We start from the raw sequence: 19,831 nt of genomic DNA, 5'->3' as shown, positions 1-19,831 counted from the left end.
AGCATGCTTCCCCTGGAGTGGGGTGGAAATGGAGATTTTGCAGTATCCTTCCCCTGCCCACCCACCAAGCCACGCATACCATGCCCACCAAGCCACGCACACAGAACCGGTAGTAAAAAAATTTGAATTTCACCACTGTCTGGAAGGGAATTTGGAGGGCTTCTGGTCTAACCCCCTGGCCAAGGCAGGAGTCCTTATTCCATCCCTGATGAATAGATAGCCTTTCTTGAATACCATCAGCGATTATGATCCCACCACCCTGGAAGGCAAGTTGTTTCATCGACTAATTGTTCTCACTCTCAGGAAGTTTCTCCTTACTTTTAGGTTGGTTCTCTCCTTGATTAGTTTCGACCCATTGCTCCTTGTCTTGCCCTCAGTGAATCAATTGCAGGTTATCCATTATTTCCTTCTGTACCTTGGTCATGTTTTGCTTACAGAAAACTCAAGTTTTACTGATAGCTTCTAAGCAGTGGTGGGATTCAAATAATTTAACAACCGGTTCTCTGTCCTAATGACCGGCTGGGTGGGCATGGCCATGGTGGCATCACTCGGCCTCCCTGCAGCCTCCTGGGAGCAAAAATGGGCCACAGAGGGGCAGCACCATACCCCCCCATGCCCCATTTTGGGCATAGTTGGTCTCCCTGCACTTACTTACCTGGGAGCTAAAACGGGGCGTGTGGGGAATTCTGGAAGGGGTGGGGAGGGGAGGGGCCGGCCAGCAATTTAACAACCGGTTCGGCCGAAATGGTACGAACCGGTTGAATCCCACCACTGCTTCTAAGGGCCTGGATGACACTAGATCAAGATAAAACTTAAGCCTTCCAACGAGTGGGTTTTAGGGTTGGACCTGGAACAGATCAAGTTTTCTCTTGATTATTTTTTCTTCTTCTTTGTATTTGCATCCTCTCTCTTAAGATTGTGATAAATTCCTATTGACCAGGAATACCGGCCTATGATAGATAGTCAACTCTTCCAATATGAAAAGAGGATACCAAAAAAAAAACAAAAAAACCACAACACCCTAACCTCTGTGAAGCAAGGTTAATGGGTGGAACCAGAAACCGCTAACCAGAATCTACCAGATGTAGTTAATTATTGCGACGGCTAAGGTTAAATAAATTACATTCTGTCTCAGTGAGCTGAGAACTAGGCTGACATTCTGAGTTGCAATATTTTGGTTTTGTATGTGTGGTAAACACAGCCATTGAAATGACATCAACAACCCACACCACTTGTGAGCGAGGTTGGGCCCAACAATGCATTAGCAGTCCTTCAGAGAACTCTTACTTGACATCTGGCCATCTAGGAGGAGAATCTGTCGCATCGTATTTCGTTTGATCCATGCATGATTAGAAAAGTAAACCGACAAAGGTAGACAGTACTTGTTTTGCCTGTGACTTCAGGATTGCTCAATGTGAGAAGAGCACTACAAGTAGTCCTTATTGTCTATGGAGATTCTCAGTCATCCAGGTTATCTCAAAGGTGCTTTGGGATGGAAGGATGGAATGAATGAATGAATGAATGAATGAATGAATGAATGAAATGAAGGATGGAGGATGGAAGGATGGAGGATGAAATCCTTGCATCCTCCACCACTCAGTCAGAACTGAAGAAGCTTCATGGATGAAAAGCAAAACATCTGCAAGGAAAAAATAAGGAAGTCCAATCGCCTTTTGAAAAAGCATCTTTGGGACAAGGACAAGGAGCCTGGATAGCTCAACAGACAGAGCTCTGTAATTTAAGACCAACTGTCTGCAATTAAAGTAAGATCGAATCCCGCCAGGCTCAAGGTTGACTCAGCCTTCCATCCTTTCTAAGGTAGGTAAATTGAGGACCCAGTTTGTGGGGGCAATAAACTGACTTTGTATAAATATACAAAAAGTATGAAGGCTATTGCTTAGCGCACTGTAAGCCGCCCTGAGTCTCCGGAGAAGGGCGGCATATAAATCAAATTTTTTAAAAAAAGTAGTTTACACATGGCAATTCCAGCAGTCCTATTAAGTGAGGACCAAGCAGATTGCTAAGGGAGGACTTCACGTGACTGCAGCTTGCGACTTCCTGACAGATTCCCCATTAACTTTGTGGCTCACTCTCACATCATAAACATGAGGTGATTATGGGTGCCAAGTGGCCGGATCACAATCATCTTGACAAAAAAATAATGGGTCTTAATGCCCAACCATCTGGAAAACATCACATGGCGAGGCTAAACTAACAAGGTTATTTTCATTAGAAAGGACATCTGAGTGACGCAATCAACAAACACACGGCGGTACATCACAGCTGCTGGCAACCCTTTGATACCTCAGCCCATTTCATTGTCAATCATGAATAGTTTATACATTTACAAAACAGCAAAGGGGTTTTATATATATAACTGCACAATTCAGAGGGCAAAATTTAAGAGACACCGTATTTTTCGGACTATAAGACGCACCGGAGTATAAGACACACTGACCTTTTTGGAGGAGGAAAACAAGAAAAATATATCTGCCTTTGCCCATTCGCCACCACCCATTCGCTACGGCCCATTTGTTGTGGCCTGTTCGCTGTGGCCATGGCCCGTTCAGTGCGACCCATTCGACATGGCCCGTTCGCCGCTGCCTGTACCCCGTCACCATTTGGTGTGGCCCATTCACCGCCGCCAATCCCTGCTGCCTGGAACCAGCAAAAAATGCAACATGTTGAGGCTAGAAATGCAATGCGCGGAGACCGAAAACAGCGGAAGGGTGGGGACTGGTGGGTGGGCGGGGTTTCGTCAACATTTGGTGTATAAGACGCACCGCAATTTTCACCCACTTTTAGGGGGAGAAAAAGTGCGTCTTATAGTAAAAGTACAGTAACTTTTACAACACATATACCTTTCAAGGTCAAACTCATCTTTATTACTGCCTAAGCCCAACCACATTAACTCGTACAAACAAAACTTACCATTAATTAATGCCATCCTATTCAACAAATATTAACATGCAGTAAACAATATTAGAAATTAGGTCATTAAATTTTGCCATCCTAACCCATTCATTCTTATCTAACAAAACTCCCTCCCTCCCTCCCTATAGATAGATAGATAGATAGATAGATAGATAGATAGATAGATAGATAGATATTCAGAGAGATAGAGATAGAGATAGAGATAGAGATAGAGATGGAGATGGAGATGGAGATAGAGATAGAGATAGAGATAGAGATAGAGATAGAGATAGAGATAGAGATAGAGATAAAACAGGTCTGATTGGCCTAAAGCTCATTTTTAAAAAAGTGGAAACAGCAACAACAATAAAAAAGTCTTCAAATTGAATAAACCAACTCTGACAAAAACGAGAGACCAAGATAAGAAGGATTTGCTTCTCAGTGGCTTAGTGGGTAGGAGAGATCAGGCCATCTACTTTCAGAAATTACTGTAAATTTTGTCTTGATTGTAGTCTTTTTGCAAGAACACGAAGTTATATGAGAATTTAATTGCAGCCCAGTTTCATGGTGGCAGCTTTTAGCGAGTGCAATAAGCTAATCATGTTTGCTGGCATCATTTTTTCTTCAATGTTGGGGAACGGCTCGCTCCCAACCCATTCACATGTTGCCAGAAGTAACGATGCACATGTGTATACCAACACCCAGACACGTGATCTCAAAAAGCTAACAAACCACACCGGATAACCCCTGGAGCCAGAAACCCCTGGAGATAACCTCAACTGGAAAGTACTTCTTGGTTAAAAAGATTCTGTTGGGTTTCTATAAAAGATACATCAACGTATCCGCGGAGTCACTAAGAATTGAAGAGACTTTAATTTTTTTCTCTCTCTCCCTATTAGCTCTTCATTGGGAATCATCGTATTTTTTTATTATTTTTTGCTATTATTGACTTTGTTCGTCATTCAAAGCAGCATGAACTAAAGACTCCACCTTCAAGCCAAATTTGCACACCTGGGTGTTAATGTTTATTGTTCCATCCATTCGAAACAGGACTTCCAACTAAACCAGCTTTTGTATTGTTGCGACATAATGGAGATTTTGTAGACTGGCCCATCCATCCCGGATGTTTTTAACCTTTCATTTCTGTTCACTTCTACTCTCAGGCTTTAGGTACAACCGCCGGGAATTAAAATGGACTGGGGCTCCCTCCCCTATAAACTAGAGATGGCAATCTGCAGGTTTGGGGGGGGTGAAAATACATTTTCTGGGTAAGAAAAATATAAGGGAGTGATCAGTGGTGAAATCTGAACCGGTTTACTACCGGTTCGTTGGCTGCACATGCGCAGTGCGCACCACGCACCAAATGCGAGGTGTCCATGCGCAGTGCACACCAAAAGGAGACATGCGGTAAATAGAACAGTGCACGAAGGGGGGGGGTGATCAGCTGTGGCGCGCAATCTTTTTTTTTTCTTTTAAAAGCATTGCTTTTAAAAGTTTTTTAAAAAGTCTCTGATGATCCGCGTGGCTCAGCTGGGATCTTCAGAGCCTTTTAAAAGCATTTTTTTTTTTACAACCTCTTCTACCCAAGAGGTTGTAGAAAAAATGCTTTTAAAAGTTTTTTTTTTTTTAAAGCCTCTGACGATCTAGCAACTCAGCTGACCTTGCTTAATGTCAGGACGGCCTCCTTTCATTATCCAAGAAAGAAAACCCCCGACTCCATTTTCATAGAGAAAGGTAACTTTTACTGGATAAGAACTGAATGCAGTCAAAGAAAAGCAAGGTCTGAAGCAAAGGAGCAAAAATCACATATAGAAAGCATCCCCCCCAACTGTCCAGCGTAAATCATCCAATCCAAAAGTTCTCCAGGAGTCATGTGGGAGCAAACATCTGGCAGTATCATCCTCTTGCTATGCCACGACCGGTGACCTTGAGACGGTATCAGCTTCAAAGAAAAACGCTGCAGCAAAGATTCACTTTCGTTTTCCTCCAGCTCGCTTCCCCCTCCCAAGAATCTGAAGAGCTCCCCCCTCCACCTGTTTCATGGCAGCCAAGCAAGTAAGCAATGAAAGAGCAGAAGCTGACACCTGGGATCGTCAGAGGCTTTTTTTTTTACCTTTTAAAAGCATTCTTTAAACAACCTCTTCAGCCGAAGAGGTTGTAGAAAAAAATGCTTTGAAAAGCCTCCGACGATCCCAGCTGAGTGAATGAATAGCACGTATGTGCGAGGGGAACCTTTACCTTTTTAATTTAATAGTGTAATTGGCTAAATGTCACCCCATAATTGGCTTCGCACAAGATCGGTAAACAAGTACAAGTAATCCTCGACTTACAACAGTTCATTTAATGACCGTTTGAAGTTACGACGACACTGAAAAAAAGGGCCTTCTGACAGTTTTTCCACACTCACAACGTTTGTAGCATCCCTCCACTCATGTGATCAAAATTCAGATGCTTGGCAACTGGTTCATATTTATGACGGTTGCAGTGTCACATGGTCCTGTTGGAAGGAATGTCCTTCTGGGTTCAGCTCCAAGTGGGGAAAAAGACACTGGAAACATGAGACTGCTTGGAAAGATGGTTTAATGGAAGACAGGATCACATGGTTTGAGTTCTTGAACAGAAAAGGGGCGAGATAGAGCGAGTCCCCGGGTTTTTATGCTCTCCCTGGCTTTGAACTTCCTGGGGCCCTGAAAGAGTATCCTGATTGGTTGTCAGACTCCCAGGGGGTGGGGGTTTTAGCTAGCCTTGCTGGCTGATGTAATTTTCCCAGGTGCCATGTGGTGAGTTTCTGTGCCAGATGCGTCCCATTGTGTTAGTTTCTGTTGCTATTGTATTGCAGATGGGTCCTATTGTCAAAGATTGAGTTTCTGCCTCTGGCCCATGAACAAAGGTGGGGGGGACAGGAAGGTGGGAGTTGCTTGGTCTTTAAAACATGTTTCTCCATTTCTCAACCAGGGAAACATAATATTCTGCCTTTTTAATATTTCCTAAAATATTTCATTCTTCTAGGAAAGGGGTGGGTGCTAACTTCCTACAGTCCCCTTTTGCGACCTTCTGACAAGCAAAGTCAAACGGGAAGCCAGGTTCACTTAACAACCGTGTTAACTGAACAATGGCAGGGTTTCCCTTAATCACCTTGTCAAGAAAGGTCGTAAAATGGTTCAAAACTTAACAAATGCCTCACTTAACAACCGAAATTTTGGGCTCCAGCGTGATCGTAAATTGAAGACTACCTGTAGTCCCATTTTCTTTGCGTGCTGAATAATGCTCAGTTCATTTATCACAATAAGAAAAAAATAACCCCTAAAGTCAACAGTAGCTCTGGTCACATTTGTCATGTTATGCAAATACAGCTTCTAATTTTGGAAACACACCTGAGTTCTATTGTTGAGTTGAGTTTTCTTGATTTGTTTCAAATCAAATGAATCATCATTACAGAGCTAGAAAAACCAACATCAGGGCGTGGATACAGTCATTAAAAAGAAGTATAAAAAGTTATTAAGTGGAAAGCGATAATGAACTATAGATGGTATCAGAAATATACAGCAGAAAAGATGTGTAAGAGGCATAGAAGATATAAATACATAAATAGTGGGAACAAAAAAAAGGAGGGGTAGAAATGCAGAGGAGAAAAAAAATGGTATGTGAAAGGTGAAGTACGTACCGTATTTTTCGGATTATAAGACACACAGGAGTATAAGATGCACCTTGGTTTTTGGGGAGGAGAATAGGAAAAAAAATCTGTCTACCAGGTATTCATCTGGCTAGCGTCCTTAGTCTGGTCAGCTTCAGCACATTAATTGGCTGGTTTTGAGTGCGCTCACGCTCACTACGCACCTGATTGGGGATAAAAAACAGCTTCTAAAGCACAGCTGATCATCGGAGAGAGAAGCAATGAGAAAAGCAGGCGAAGCGCGGAAGATCACTTCACTCGCTAGCACCTCATTAGGGCTGAAAAAAAGCTTCACAGCTGAGAATCGGAGGGAGCAGGCAAAGCACAGAAGATCGCTAGCGCCTCATTAGGGCTGAAAAAAAGCTTCAAAAAAGCTACATTCAGAGTATAAGACGCACCCAAATTTTCAGCCTCTTTTGGGGGGGGGAAGTGTGTGCTATACTCCAAAAAATACGGTAAGTCAAATTGACTCTACTTTGCAGTGTTGAGCTCTAAACAGAAGGTAGAAGTAATCATCTGATGAATTCTGAGAACATTTGCATAGAACCTGGCAATGTTGAATGTTGTAACAGGGCTGGTACATAAAATCAACAGGGAGATGTAAAAACTGTGTACCCTGGATAGTTTTGTAATACAGGTAGTCCTCGGCTTATGACCACAATTGGGCCCAAAATTTCTGTGGCTAAACAAAACCTTTGTTAAGTAAGTAACAAGTCATTTACTTGTAATTCGGCTGTCATTTAGAATATGGAAGAGTAGACCTGAGGGGATCGAAATGCTGTGTTTTGGGCTACTAGCTAAGGGGAACATGGTTTTTCTCTAAACATGCCAGTTTCACTAAATCATAATGAAAATAAATTGTTGCGGCGAAAGTATTTGTGTCTGGGTATTTTTCTATGGGGGTGTTTGAATGGACATGAGAAGATAGCTTTGTCGACTGGCGGCCCCCAGGGGGGGAGCCTTCTCTGTGGGGGCACCTACTATCTGGAACGAGCTCCCCCCCGAGATACGGAGGATTCCGGATCTGCGTACCTTCCGTCACACGCTTAAGACATTCCTATTCCAGCAAGCCGGCCTGACCTAAACTTTTCCTCTTTTAAATGGGAATTTTAAATTTGGTTTTAAATTATTGGGGTTTTAAAATGGTTCAGCCAAATTTATTTAATTTGTTTTATCTCTATTTTAAATTTTGTATTTATATGTTTTATTTTATGGCTGTTCACCACCCTGAGTCCTTCGGGAGTAGGGCGGTATACAAATTTAATAAAATGAAATGAAATGAAAATGAAATGATCACCTGGTCATTCCCTCCTCTGGTGTCATCCATTTTTGACTCAATACAGCTATACTCTTAGCCATTTTTCTTTTGGAATACCTCTAATGGTAGAATAGAAGAGAATAACGTAGTTCAAAGGGACCTTAGAGGTAGTGGTGGGATTCAAATTTTTACTACCAGTTCTGTGGGCGTGGCATGGCTTGGTGGGCGTGGCATGGCTTGGTGGGCGTGGCTTGGTGGGCGTGGCAAGGGAAGGTTACTGCAAAATCCCCATTTCCTCCTGATCAGCTGGGAGGCAGAGAATAGATGGGGGCAGGGCCAGTCAGAGGTGGTATTTACCAGTTCTCTGAACTACTCAAAATTTCTGCTACCGGTTCTCCAGAACTGGTCAAGACCTGCTGAAACCCACCTCTGCTTGAGGTATTCTAGTCCAACCTCCTGCTTAGGTAGGAAACCCTACACCACTTCAGACAAATGGTTATCCAACATCTTCTTTAAAACTTCCAGTGTTGGAGCATCCACAACTTCTGGAGGCAAGTGGTTCCACTGGTTAATTGTTCTCACTATCACTTATAGTTCTAAGTTGCTTCTCTTCTTGATTAGTTTCCATCCACTGCTTCTTGTCCTGCCTTCAGTTGCTTTGGAGAATAGCTTGACTCCCTCTTCTTTATGGCAGTCTCCTGCCATTCTTTCTGGTCATATTACAAGAGAGTTCTAATGTAGTAACTGTGAGAGGGATCTTAGTGTCCTAGTGGACAATCACTTAAATATGAGCCAGCAGTGTGTTGCAGCTGCCAAAACCTTTTCTTTTGGAATACCTCCTACCTACCATTCTCTTTTGTCACTGTTAAAAAGTGTTCAAGGATCAAGCCCAATAACTCCATCACACGAGTATTCATTTAGTTAAAGGTCTTTATTCATAACATGTCTCCTCCTTACAGATGTTGGACTGGAACTGGCTCTGGACCGCATGGCTGGACCTTAAGTACCTGTGGGGCGGAGCTAAGGGAAGGAGGGGTCAATGGGTAAGGGTGGACCCTGGGAATTAATCTCATCAGCTCCCTGCCCCCTGGCATGGGCATGAGGTCAGGTATTTATATGTGACAGTCACATCTGTCTCCCCAAAGGTAATGGGTCTAAGAAGATATCTAGGAGTTCTTCATAAATGTTGGGAAGAGCTTCTATGTCTAATGCCATGGGAGTTTGGATTAGGTATGCCGGATGCCAAGAAGTATGGTGAATCTATGGCTAGTATGGCTAGGGTATGGCTAGTCTAGAGAAAAGAAGGACTAAGGGTGACATGATAGCAGTATTTCAATATTTGGGGGCTGCCAGAAAGAACAAGGGGTCAACTTATTTTCCAGAGTACCTGAAGGCAGGACAAGAAACAATGGCTGGAAATCAATCAAGGAGAGAAGCAACCTGGAATTAAGGAGAAACTTCCTGACATTGAGGACAATGAACCAATGGAACAACCCCCAAGATCCCTTCCAGGTGCAGTGGTGTAACATGGCCCATTCTTGGGCTACCAAGAACTGCCTGCATCAATGCTCTCTGCACTATCTGTGTGCTAATGCGAATATTGGGTTTTTTTCTCCCTAGAGATTCAGGACCAAGTGAGGAGAGTGACAACAATAAGGAGGGCTCTTTGTATATTGCTAGGCATTAGAGGACCTGTCCATACAAGCCCAAGGCAGGGACGAGATAACAAGACCCAAGCAAGTCTGACTCTTTATTTATTCACACCTAATTGACAGAATCTTACCAAACTAAAGTTGTAAATTCCTTACCTACATCTTGACAGATTCTAGGGTGTGACTACCATGAACCTCCTCCTCATCCAGCTTGGCATTGCACGGTCTCTTAAACTGGACTTCTTTGTGGGAAAACTTTGTGTTGCCAAAAGACTCCCCCACTGCTCCTACAGGTGCACATTCCATCACCTTTTTGTGTAGTGTTTGTTAAGATGTCTTCTTGTAATCTGTATGGGAAAGGGAAACTGGTTGAAGAGATTCTACCAAGGGATTGGTCAGATAAGACACAGCATAGTCTGCAAATAGATAGTGGACGAGACAAGAAAGTCAGAAGAGACAATCCCAAATCTCTTGGGGTATAAAAAGGATGAGGAGAATTGTACTTTCAGATTCTGGTAATGTAGCTTTACAATAAGGTAGAAATAGTTCATCTAATTGTATTCCTATCTGATCTACCAAGAAAGCCTGACACAATTTCCTCCCAATCATTCACAATTCAGAAGTCTTGTTTCTTCCCATATCTGCTAATTTGCAACACGAGTGCCGGTCTTTGCACATTCAGTCTTCATCTACTTGTTGTTGTTGTTGTTATTGTTGTTGTTCAGTCACTAAGTCGTGTCTGACTCTTCATGACCCCATGGAGCACAGCCACGCCAGGCCTGCCCACCCTCCACAGTCTCCAAGAGTCTGCCCAAACTCATTCTCACTACATTGATAACAATATCTAACCATCTCATCCTCTGCCACCTCCTTCTTTTGCCTTCAGTCTTTCCCAACATCAGGGTCTTTTCTAATGAGTCCTCTCTTCTCATGATCCCAACAAGCCTCAACCAACTTGTTTGTTCTCCATTGATGTTGCCGCTTTCGCCATTTCACTGTGCAAGTTCTTATTACTCTACTTTGTGTGGGATTTGGTGATCACTCATGTCTTCCATTCCACCCACCGGAGGGAATTGCTCCAAAACATCCTACAGGGGAGCCACGCTCCAATAACTATAAAATTCAGTGCATTCACTTGTTGGCTTCAGGACAACACTGGAGTCACTCTTCAGATACCATGGCTGCTGCTCTTGTTGTCTTCTTCTGCCTCATCTCCTCGGTATTATTGACAGGTGGTGAGTATTGCTATTCAACATTGAGATTCTAGAGAGTTGGTAAAGGGAGGTTTCTTACATGGATAAAGACACATGGATAGACAGACATCTTCATCTCTCTGTGTCGACTCGCCAAGCATTCCTGACCTGCTTTCGAGTTGCCATAGGCAGGGGGATAGGGAATCGAGCCTCGCAGCTACAGCGAGGAACAAAGCACATTCCAGCCAGCAAATGTCAAGGCCATCTCCATGGAGACCCACAGTGGCCGGAGGGAGGGACTTCTACAACCCACAAAATTGCTTTGTTGGGGAATGTGACTGATGACACACCTTGGGGGGAGGGGAAAACAGGGTCAGAGCTAAGGCACGAATTAAGTGAGGTCAGAGTTGGCTTCACTTGGTCTGCGCTGGCAGCTCTGTGCATGCGCACATCGGGAACAGTCACCAGCTCTTCTTCTGCCCCACTGATATCCAACTCCGAAGGCAGCTGACAATTGTCAGACGGCCCTGGCCCCATCTCTGCCTCTGATGCAGAGCATTCATCAGAGCCTTCCGCAGACCCCAGGACTGGCTCATGTTCCTCCCCAACCTCCTCACTGTCTGAGTCTGCCACCCGCTCTGCTGGCCGGCGGCGGGACACAGCACCAGCTCCTAATTCAATGTTTTCAACCAAAACACTAAAATGAATGTCATAGATTATAAACCTACCTAATCCTTCCTCATAGTCTTAGGATACTCTGTATTGGTTCTTAATATGCTGGCACCCATTCAGCGTGTTTAGAAGGCCGATCTCAATCAATAATAAAAAGAAGGGTTTGGGAGAGAATCTCATCTGAAGAACTGAATGAAAGATCATGTTTCCTATTTAAAAGCTGAGCTAATTTCTGATATCCTTATTTTTCAATCTCTAACCTTCTAAGATTCAAATGTTTGGTAGAAATGTTTTAGGAGACACACCTAGAAAAAAATGTTATGAACAGAATAGAATAGAATAGAATAGAATAGAATAGAATAGAATAGAATAGAATAGAATAGAATAGAATAGAATTCTTTATTGGCCAAGTGTGATTGGACACACAAGGAATTTGTCTTGGTGCATACGCTCTTATTGTACATAAAAGAAATGATACGTTCATCACGAATCATAAGGTACAACACTTAATGATAGTCATAGGTTACAAATAAGCAATCAGGAAACAATATCAATATAAATCGTAAGGATACCAGCAACAAAGTTACAGTCATATAGTCATAAGTGGAAGGAGATGGGTGGTGGGAACGATGAGAAGATTAATAGTAGTGCAGACTTAGTGAATAGTTTGACAGTGTTGAGGGAATTATTTGTTTAGCAGAGTGATGGTGTTCGGGGAAAAACTGTTCTTGTCTCGTGTACTGTGTTTCCTGAAAATAAGACCCTGTCTCATATATTTTTTTGAACCCTGAAATAAGCACTTAGTCTTATTGCCATGCACTCAAAAACCCAATTGGGCTTATTATCAGGGGATGTCTTATTTTGGGGGAAACAGGGTAGTTAATTTGGAAGTCTAAAAAGGGGTTTAAAATAACTGTTGCATAACTTGGTTGGCTCACTACATGTATAACCATTTTGCTTCTCTCCTCTGTAGTCACATCTCTAAAATGCCAGACCTGTTTGGCCACTGGAGGAGAATGTAGAAATGAGGACATGGCATTGACGGAGTGTGAACCAGACCAAACACATTGCTTTTCCTTGACTTTCTTTATTTCTCTGAGTGAGTGAAATGTCTTTTCAGTTTAGCTGACAAGTCCATATTACCATCACTCAGTATCTCAATCTTCAAGGAATAGGTCAGTTTCCTTGAAGGTGGATTTCACCATTGACTTCAACGTATTCTGCCAATTTCAGTGGGTTATATTTACTAGAAATGTTCTGTTGGCAAAAAATATTGTTTTCTGTTGCTCTATCGTACATGGAAAACACAGGGAGAAAAGTGGTAAGAGAACGAAAGGGATGCAGTGTTCATTTAACTGTGCAGAATAGTTTCTAGAAGTTCACCTGTCAAAATTAACTCTTCCTCCTTCCCTGAAATAAATGGAGGAAACCATCTCCAATGGGGTAATTTTGTGCCTTGTAATGCCTGCTTCTGTGCTCTTTCTCCTATTAAGGAAAACCATATCATCTTCTTGACCAGTCAACATCTATTAATACAAGGGATCTCGAATAAAATATTTAATCGAGCATGGTGCTTTTTAAACATTGCCTTTATTTTATTTATTTTTTTTCCTTCTAAATCCCAGCATTTCCTCTCTGTTTCACAGCCACTCCTTCACTCAAATACACGGCTAAGTCTTGTGCAAGGGCTGAGGAATGTACTGATGGCATTTACAGTGTCACCTCCGCACAGGGAAAATTTTCTCAATCGAACACTTTCTGTTGCCAGTCAGACGGTTGCAATAACCTGCCTCTTCTGTGTAAGTAACTCAACACAATGTTTCTTTGCATAGCCTTAAATTTGTACTGTGGGCAGGGAGTGAGAAAGCCGGGGGAGCAAATTTGACCCAGTTTAAGGAGAAAGCAAGGAGATGCTCAGTGGCTCAGTGGTTAAGACGCTGAGCTTGTCGATCGAAAGGTCGGCAGTTCAGTGGTTCAAATCCCTAGTGCTGCGTAACAGGGGGAGCTCCCGTGACTTGTCCCAGCTTCTGCCAACCTAGCAGTTTGAAAGCACGTAAAAAAAAATGCAAGTAGAAAAATAGGGACCACCTTTGGTGGGAAGGGAACAGTGCTCCGTGCACCTTTGTTGTTTAGTCATGCTGGCCACATGACCACGGAGACGTCTTCAGACAGCGCTGGCTCTTCGGCTTTGAAATGAGATGAGCGCCGTCCCCTAGAGTCGGGAACGACTAGCACAGATGTGCGAGGGGAAATTTTACCTTTTAAGGAGAAAGCAACTGCACCACCATACATGCCTCCAAAGAGATGTCAAGTTTCAATGGAGCAGCAAGCTTCAGGGGGTGAGAGGGTGAGGAATAACAGAATAACAGAGTTGGAAGGGACCTTTGAGGTCTTCTAGTCCAACCCCCTGCTCAAGCAGGAAACCCTATACCATTTCAGACAAATGGTTATCCTATCTCTTCTTTAAAAATGGGTGGTAATGGGAGCGACATGGCATTCCCATGTAATACCTCTCCTGCACGAGCTGTACTGGCTCCCGGTGGTCTTCCGGGTGCGCTTCAAGGTTTAGAGTGCTCCATGGCTTAGGATTTGGTTATCTACGGGACCGCCTACTACCACCAATAGCCTCCCACCAGCCGGTACGCTCTCATAGAGAGGGGCTCCTCCGGGTGCTATCAGCCAAACAATGTCAACTGGCGGCCCCCAGGGGGAGGGCCTTCTCTGTGGGGGCACCTACTATCTGGAACAAGCTCCTCCCGGAGATACGGAGGATCCCGGATCTGTGCACCTTCCACCACACTCTTAAGACCTTTTTATCCCACCAGGCGGGCCTGGCCTAATCTTTTCCCTCTTTTTAATTATGCAAATTTTAATCGGTTTTTAAATGATTGGGGTGTTTTAATCTGTCTGGGCCAAATTGTTTAATTCGATTTTACTTTGTTTTTAAATTTTGTATCTATGTATTTTTACTGTTTGGCTGTTCACCGCCCTGAGTCCTTCGGGAGTAGGGTGGTATATAAATCAAATCCAAAAAACAACAACGATGAATTAATGAAAGTTCATTAGTTGAGCAAGACATTGTTGGGTCAACCACGGGTAGTCCTCAATTTACGGCCACAATTGAGCCCCAAATGTACGTTGCTAAGTGAGAAATTTGTTACATGACCTTTGCCCCATTTAACCACCTCTTGCCACATTTGCTAAGTGAATCACTGCAGTTGTTGAATTAGTAACACGGCTGTTAAGTGAATCTGGCCTTCCCCATTCACTTTGCTTGTCAAAAGGTCGCAAAAGGGGACCACACCACCCCAGGACACAGCAACTGTCATAAAAGTGAGTCAGTTGCCAAGCATCTGAATGAAAATCATGCGACCATGAGGATGCCGCCGTGGTCATAAGGGGTGAAAAATGGTCATAGGTCACTTTTTTCAGGGCCGTTATAACTTTGAACGGTCACTAAATGAACCGTGGTAAGTCGAGGACTACCTGTATAAGATAAAAATAGCAGCTATGTGTCAGTGGAGAACATGGCAGTCAAGCAACCCAGGTTGAAATGGCTGCCTAGAGTTGCAGTCAACCACTGAAGGAGAAAGAAGAGCTTCAAACAGTGGTGAGTTGTTACTGGTTCGCCCCGGTTTGGGTGAACCGCTAGCGGTGGCGGCAGGAGACTCCGCCCACCCACCCAGATGCTTCTGCACATGTGCAGAAGCATCATGCGTGTGTGTGAGCACACGCGCACCCACAACCGGTAGCGACGATTTTTGAAACCCACCCGTGGCTTCAATTACTGAAGTTGCCAATCAGAGCTAGGATTGTCCTAAGGGGAAGTGAGCCCTACAGACTATTCTCTCAAAAGGGCTCATAAGGGGTCAAGAGGAGGGGGGGGAAACATCTTTTCTGAAGGGGAGCTTCAGAACATGCCTCAGGGTGGATTTGTGATGGAGAAGATGGATTGACGTGCCATCTTCATTCCTGGTCCAGCTCTCCCTTCAGACTCTTGGATTACAAATCCTGTCCTGGCTGGGAATCCTGGAAGCCAGAATGCGAAAGGACTTGGGATTTAATATGGGACGGTGGCCATGAAAAAGTTTGCTAACCTTGGGTTGATTCCTACAGTGCCATTCCGTGATGAACTCAAACCCAATGGATTGGTATGTTTTGGATCATACACAAGACACAGAGATTCCCACCAGCCAACTCAGCCAATCCTCTGTCTTGGCCAAGAGACGCGTTGTGCCAGCGTAAATTTTACCATGAATACATGTGAGTGCAATCTTTTTGTTTTGTTTTTCCCCCCCTAAATCAGAGAAACGATAGAAAGAGAAGAAGAAAATCCAGGTAACCAAAAATAAATAATTAAAATCCGAAAAGTTTTTTTTTTAAATTTGATTTATATGCCACCCTTCTCCGGAGACTCAGGGCGGCTTACAATGCGTTACACAATAGCCTTCATACTTTTGTATATTTATACAAAGTCAGCTTATTGCCCCCACAATCTGGGTCCTCATTTTACCTACTTTAGAAAGGATGGAAGGCTGAGTCAACCTTGAGCCTGGTGAGATTCAAACTTGCAATAATTGCAAGCAGCAGATGTTAATCCCAATGCTTTTAGTCTGCTGAGCTAAAGTTGGGGGAGGAGATTAAAAATTTGGGAGAGGGAGAGGCAGATTGACTGCAGGATGGCTCAAAAACATCGAAAGAGCATCCATTGCCGAACTGCTGAAGTTAAAGATCTAATTACAGTGATGGGAATCAAAGAATTTAACACCCAGTTCTCTGCCCTAATGACCGGCTGGGAGGGCGTGGCCATGGTGGGCGTGGCCAGGGGGTGTGACAGGCAGCATGTACAAAGGATTTTCCCAAAGAGTGGCTAATATCTAATATCCTCACAATAACGTCTCAAGAGATTCTTATTCTTCCTTTTTTTTCCTCCACAGTTGGAGCTTTCAAAGAGGAGGGTTGGTTCCAAGGATGCGCAACCCCAAACGTATGTACCTATCCTGAAGGAGAGATGCGATTCGCCAATGGCCTTGTAGTAGTCAGCACCAGGAAGGAGTGTAACACTGTGCCATTATCACTTGACAACAGTTTTCTTTCCATGTAGTCAGATTATAGCCTTCTTCCTTTGTCTTTCAGGATGTATAAAAGTGAGAAGGAGGTTGGAGCTTCGGTAGTAAAAGTAACAGAGGTTTGGGGTTAAGCATTCTTGAGAGCTTGGTAGTAATTTAAAATATGGAGGAGCAGTCCTGAGAGGGTTGAAATGCTGTGTTTGGGTCTACTAGCAGCTGAGGGAAACGTGGTTTTTCTCTAAACATTCCATTTTCACTAAATCATAATGACAATAAATTGTGGTGTTGAAAGCATTTGTGTCTGTGTATTTTCTTAAGGAGTGTTTGGACACCCAGTTGAAGATAGCTTTGATAAAGTGGTCATTCCCTCCTCTATGTCACCCATTCTTGATTCGGTTCAGATTGACAGAGTTGGAAGGGACCTTATAGGTCAGTGATGGCTAACTTTTTTGCCATCACGTGCCAAAAATGGGGGGAGCACGGGGGGGTCACGCACGTGCCTGCCCACACCCATAATTCTATCCACCCCACAAAATGGAGGGAGCGGGGGGGTCGTGCATGTGCGTGCTCACACCCATAATTCTATACGCACCCACCCCCCCACCGTATCCTTCCTGCTTTTGGCACTCGATGGCACAAGGGGCCTGGTAGGCCTGCTTTTTTGCCCTCCCCAGGCTCCAGAGACTTTCTAGCAGCCTGGGGAGGGTGAAAACAACCTTCCCCAACCCCCACCCCCCAGAGGCCCTCCGGAGGTCGGAAATGGCCCATTTGCCAACTTCCAATGGGCCCAGAAGGCCGGAAAATCAGATGGCCAGTGCACGCATGCGTGCCAGAGCTCAAGCAGAAGATCCTACACCATTTCTGACAAATGACAGTCCAATCTTTTCTTGAAAGCCTCAAGTGATGAGCCTCCCACAACTTCCAAAGGCAACGTCTGTTCCACTGGTTGATTGTTCTCACTGTCAGAAAGTTCCTCCTCATTTCTAGCTTGAACCTCTCCTTGGTTAGTTTCCATCTATTATTCCTTGACTGGCCTTCAGGTGCTTTGGAAAATAGCTTGACCCCCTCCTCTCTGTGGCAGCTATGCCCTTAGCCACTTTTCTTTTGGGATACTTCCTATCCTTCTCTCTTGTCACATTGTAAGAGAGCTGTCATGTAGTAAGTGGGAGAGGGATCTTAGTGTCCTAGTGGGACGATCACTTAAATATGAGCCAGCAGAGTGGTGCAGCTGCCACAAAAAGCCAATGCAGTCCAAGGCTGCAATAACAGAGGGATAGAATCAAGATCACATGAAGTGGTAGTACTGCTTTATAATGCCTTGTTAAGATCACACATAGAATAGTCAGGGCATCCAGTTTCGGTTGCTGCGATAGAAAAACGAGACTCTAGAAAGAGTGCAGAGAAGAGCAGCAAAGACGATTAGGGGACTAGAGGCTAAAACATATTGTTGCAAGAATTGGGTATGTCTAGTCTAGTGAAAAGAAAGACGAAGGGGAGACATGAGAGCAGCGTTCCAATATCTCAGGGGCTGCCCCAAAGAAGAGGGAGTCAAGCTATTCTCCAAAGCACCTGAGGGCAGGACAAGAAGCAACGGGTGGAAACTAATCAAGGAGAGAAGCAACCTAGAACTAAGGAGAAACTTCCCGATAGTGAGAACAATTAACCTGTGGTATGACCTGCCTCCAAAAGTTGTGGGTGATCCAACACTAGAGGTTTTTAAGAAGAAATTGGACAGTTGTTTGGAACGGTATAAGGTTGGACTAGAAGACATCCAGTAAGCCTTCCAACTCTGTTATTCTGTTATTCTGAGTTTCGGAAGATATCTGGGAGCACATCATAAATGTTGGGCAGGTTTCTGAGTCTAGTGGCCTGCAAGTTCAGGTCGAGTATCCCAGATGTCACGGAGTTGCATCCTTTTTGGCATTTCTTCTTTCAGCACCATCTAGGTTTGCCTCCAAGGGCTTTTTTCTAGTTGGGAATTCTCTAAAACAGCAACATGATCTGTTCCGATTAATTATCAAACCCATGAATCATAACTTTAGTTTTTCTGCTTAATGAAAAAACAGATATTTAAGCAATTATAATATATGAATATAGATATAGACATTGATATTGTCTTTCCTCTGATGAAAGAAGACAATTTGGCCTTTTCAGCAAGTTCCATCATCTTCAGCAATCGTTCCTCCATTGTAGGCAGTGATGAATCCTTCCATATTTGTGCATACAATAATCTTCCCTGCAGTTCAAAATACTAAAAATATTCAAAATATTCAAAAACAAAGCTCCATGGCTTCAGCAATTGCTGGTGCCCATGTGTCTCTCAATTGCTGGTTTGAGTCTCTTTGTCTGCGTCTCTGTCTCTCTCTCTTTTCTCTTTGTTCAGTCAAAAGGGATTTTAATTTATCTAATTAATGCATATCTTAAATAAGAATAGAAAGGAATATTGGTGTTAAGGATGTCATGCAAGTAAAAGCATCCCAATAATATAGATACTGTTTCGTTTAATGAGCTTTTTACATAGTGGTTTGAAAAGGCTTGGTTAAGATTGGAGTAGATTAATTGGTTTAAATAATTAAGCTTCCAACGATTGAGATAAGGCTGCAATCATCATACTGAAGAATAAAAATATATATTGACATGTAGGGTTTTTTTTTCTGATAATGTATGATTCCCATCTAAGGGGCACTCTTGTGTGCATGTGTGACAGTGTAATGGAATGCTTCTTGTAAGACAATGCCTGCCATCTTTCATTGTTTCTTCCATTTAAAAAAAATCAACTCAAAATAAATGTGTCTGGCAAGTTTTTTTTTTCCAAAAACAAATTAGCTAACTGTGTTCAGAAGTAAATATTGCTAAATCAAAGGGATCTATTTTCATATAAATGGGTATATGATGCAGACAAGAATGAAGCATAGGGCTGGAAGCAGGGGTGAAATCCAGCAGATTCTGACAGGTTCTGGAGAACTGGTAGTGGAAATTTTGAGTAGTTCGGCGAACCGGCAAATACCACCTCTGGCTGGTCCCAGAGTGGGGTGGGAATGGAGATTTTGCAGAATCCTTCCCCTGCCCACCCACCAAGCCATGCATACCGTGCCACACCACGCCCACCAAGCCACGCACACAGAACTGGTAGTAAAAAAATTTGAATTTCAACTCTGTCTGGAAGGGACTTTGGAGGGCCTTTGCCCATTCGCCACCACCCATTCGCTGCGGCCCATTTGTTGTGGCCTGTTCGCTGCGGCCATGGTCCGTTCAGCGTGGCCCTTTTGACACGGCGTGTTCACCGCCGTCTGTTCGCTGCCACCGTTTGGTGTGGCCCATTCACTGCCGCCGATCCCCACTGCCTGGAAACAGCCAAAAATGCAACATAACAAAACTCCCTCCCTCCCTCCCTCCCTCCC

At 43.7% G+C, this 19,831-nt stretch overlaps 1 protein-coding gene across 1 annotated transcript; it reads left to right on the top strand.

The window, feature by feature from the left end:
* The first annotated feature begins 10,622 nt into the window (after positions 1 to 10,622).
* On the top strand, positions 10,623 to 16,724 carry LOC148112363 (phospholipase A2 inhibitor and Ly6/PLAUR domain-containing protein-like). Its single transcript, XM_087876454.1, has 5 exons — positions 10,623 to 10,731; positions 12,335 to 12,460; positions 13,008 to 13,160; positions 15,478 to 15,624; positions 16,299 to 16,724. Exons 1-5 carry the CDS (start codon positions 10,674 to 10,676, stop codon positions 16,463 to 16,465), a joined length of 651 nt encoding a protein of 216 aa, XP_087732580.1. The 5' UTR covers positions 10,623 to 10,673; the 3' UTR covers positions 16,466 to 16,724.
* The last annotated feature ends 3,107 nt before the right edge of the window (positions 16,725 to 19,831 follow it).

The sequence above is a fragment of the Pantherophis guttatus genome, chromosome 10, assembly GCF_059756535.1.
Source record: "Pantherophis guttatus breed Tessera chromosome 10, ASM5975653v1, whole genome shotgun sequence".
Lineage (NCBI taxonomy): Eukaryota > Metazoa > Chordata > Lepidosauria > Squamata > Colubridae > Pantherophis > Pantherophis guttatus.
This window is presented reverse-complemented; position numbering and strand designations above follow the sequence as displayed.

Excerpts from the sequence above, each read along its gene's own strand:
- LOC148112363 (XM_087876454.1), top strand. The coding sequence starts at position 10,674 with ATGGCTGCTGCTCTTGTTGTCTTCTTCTGCCTCATCTCCTCGGTATTA. Across the intron at positions 13,161-15,477 it reads CAATAACCTGCCTCTTCTGT|TGCCATTCCGTGATGAACTC; the intron begins GTAAGTAACTCA and ends TGATTCCTACAG. Across the intron at positions 15,625-16,298 it reads AAATTTTACCATGAATACAT|TTGGAGCTTTCAAAGAGGAG; the intron begins GTGAGTGCAATC and ends TTTCCTCCACAG.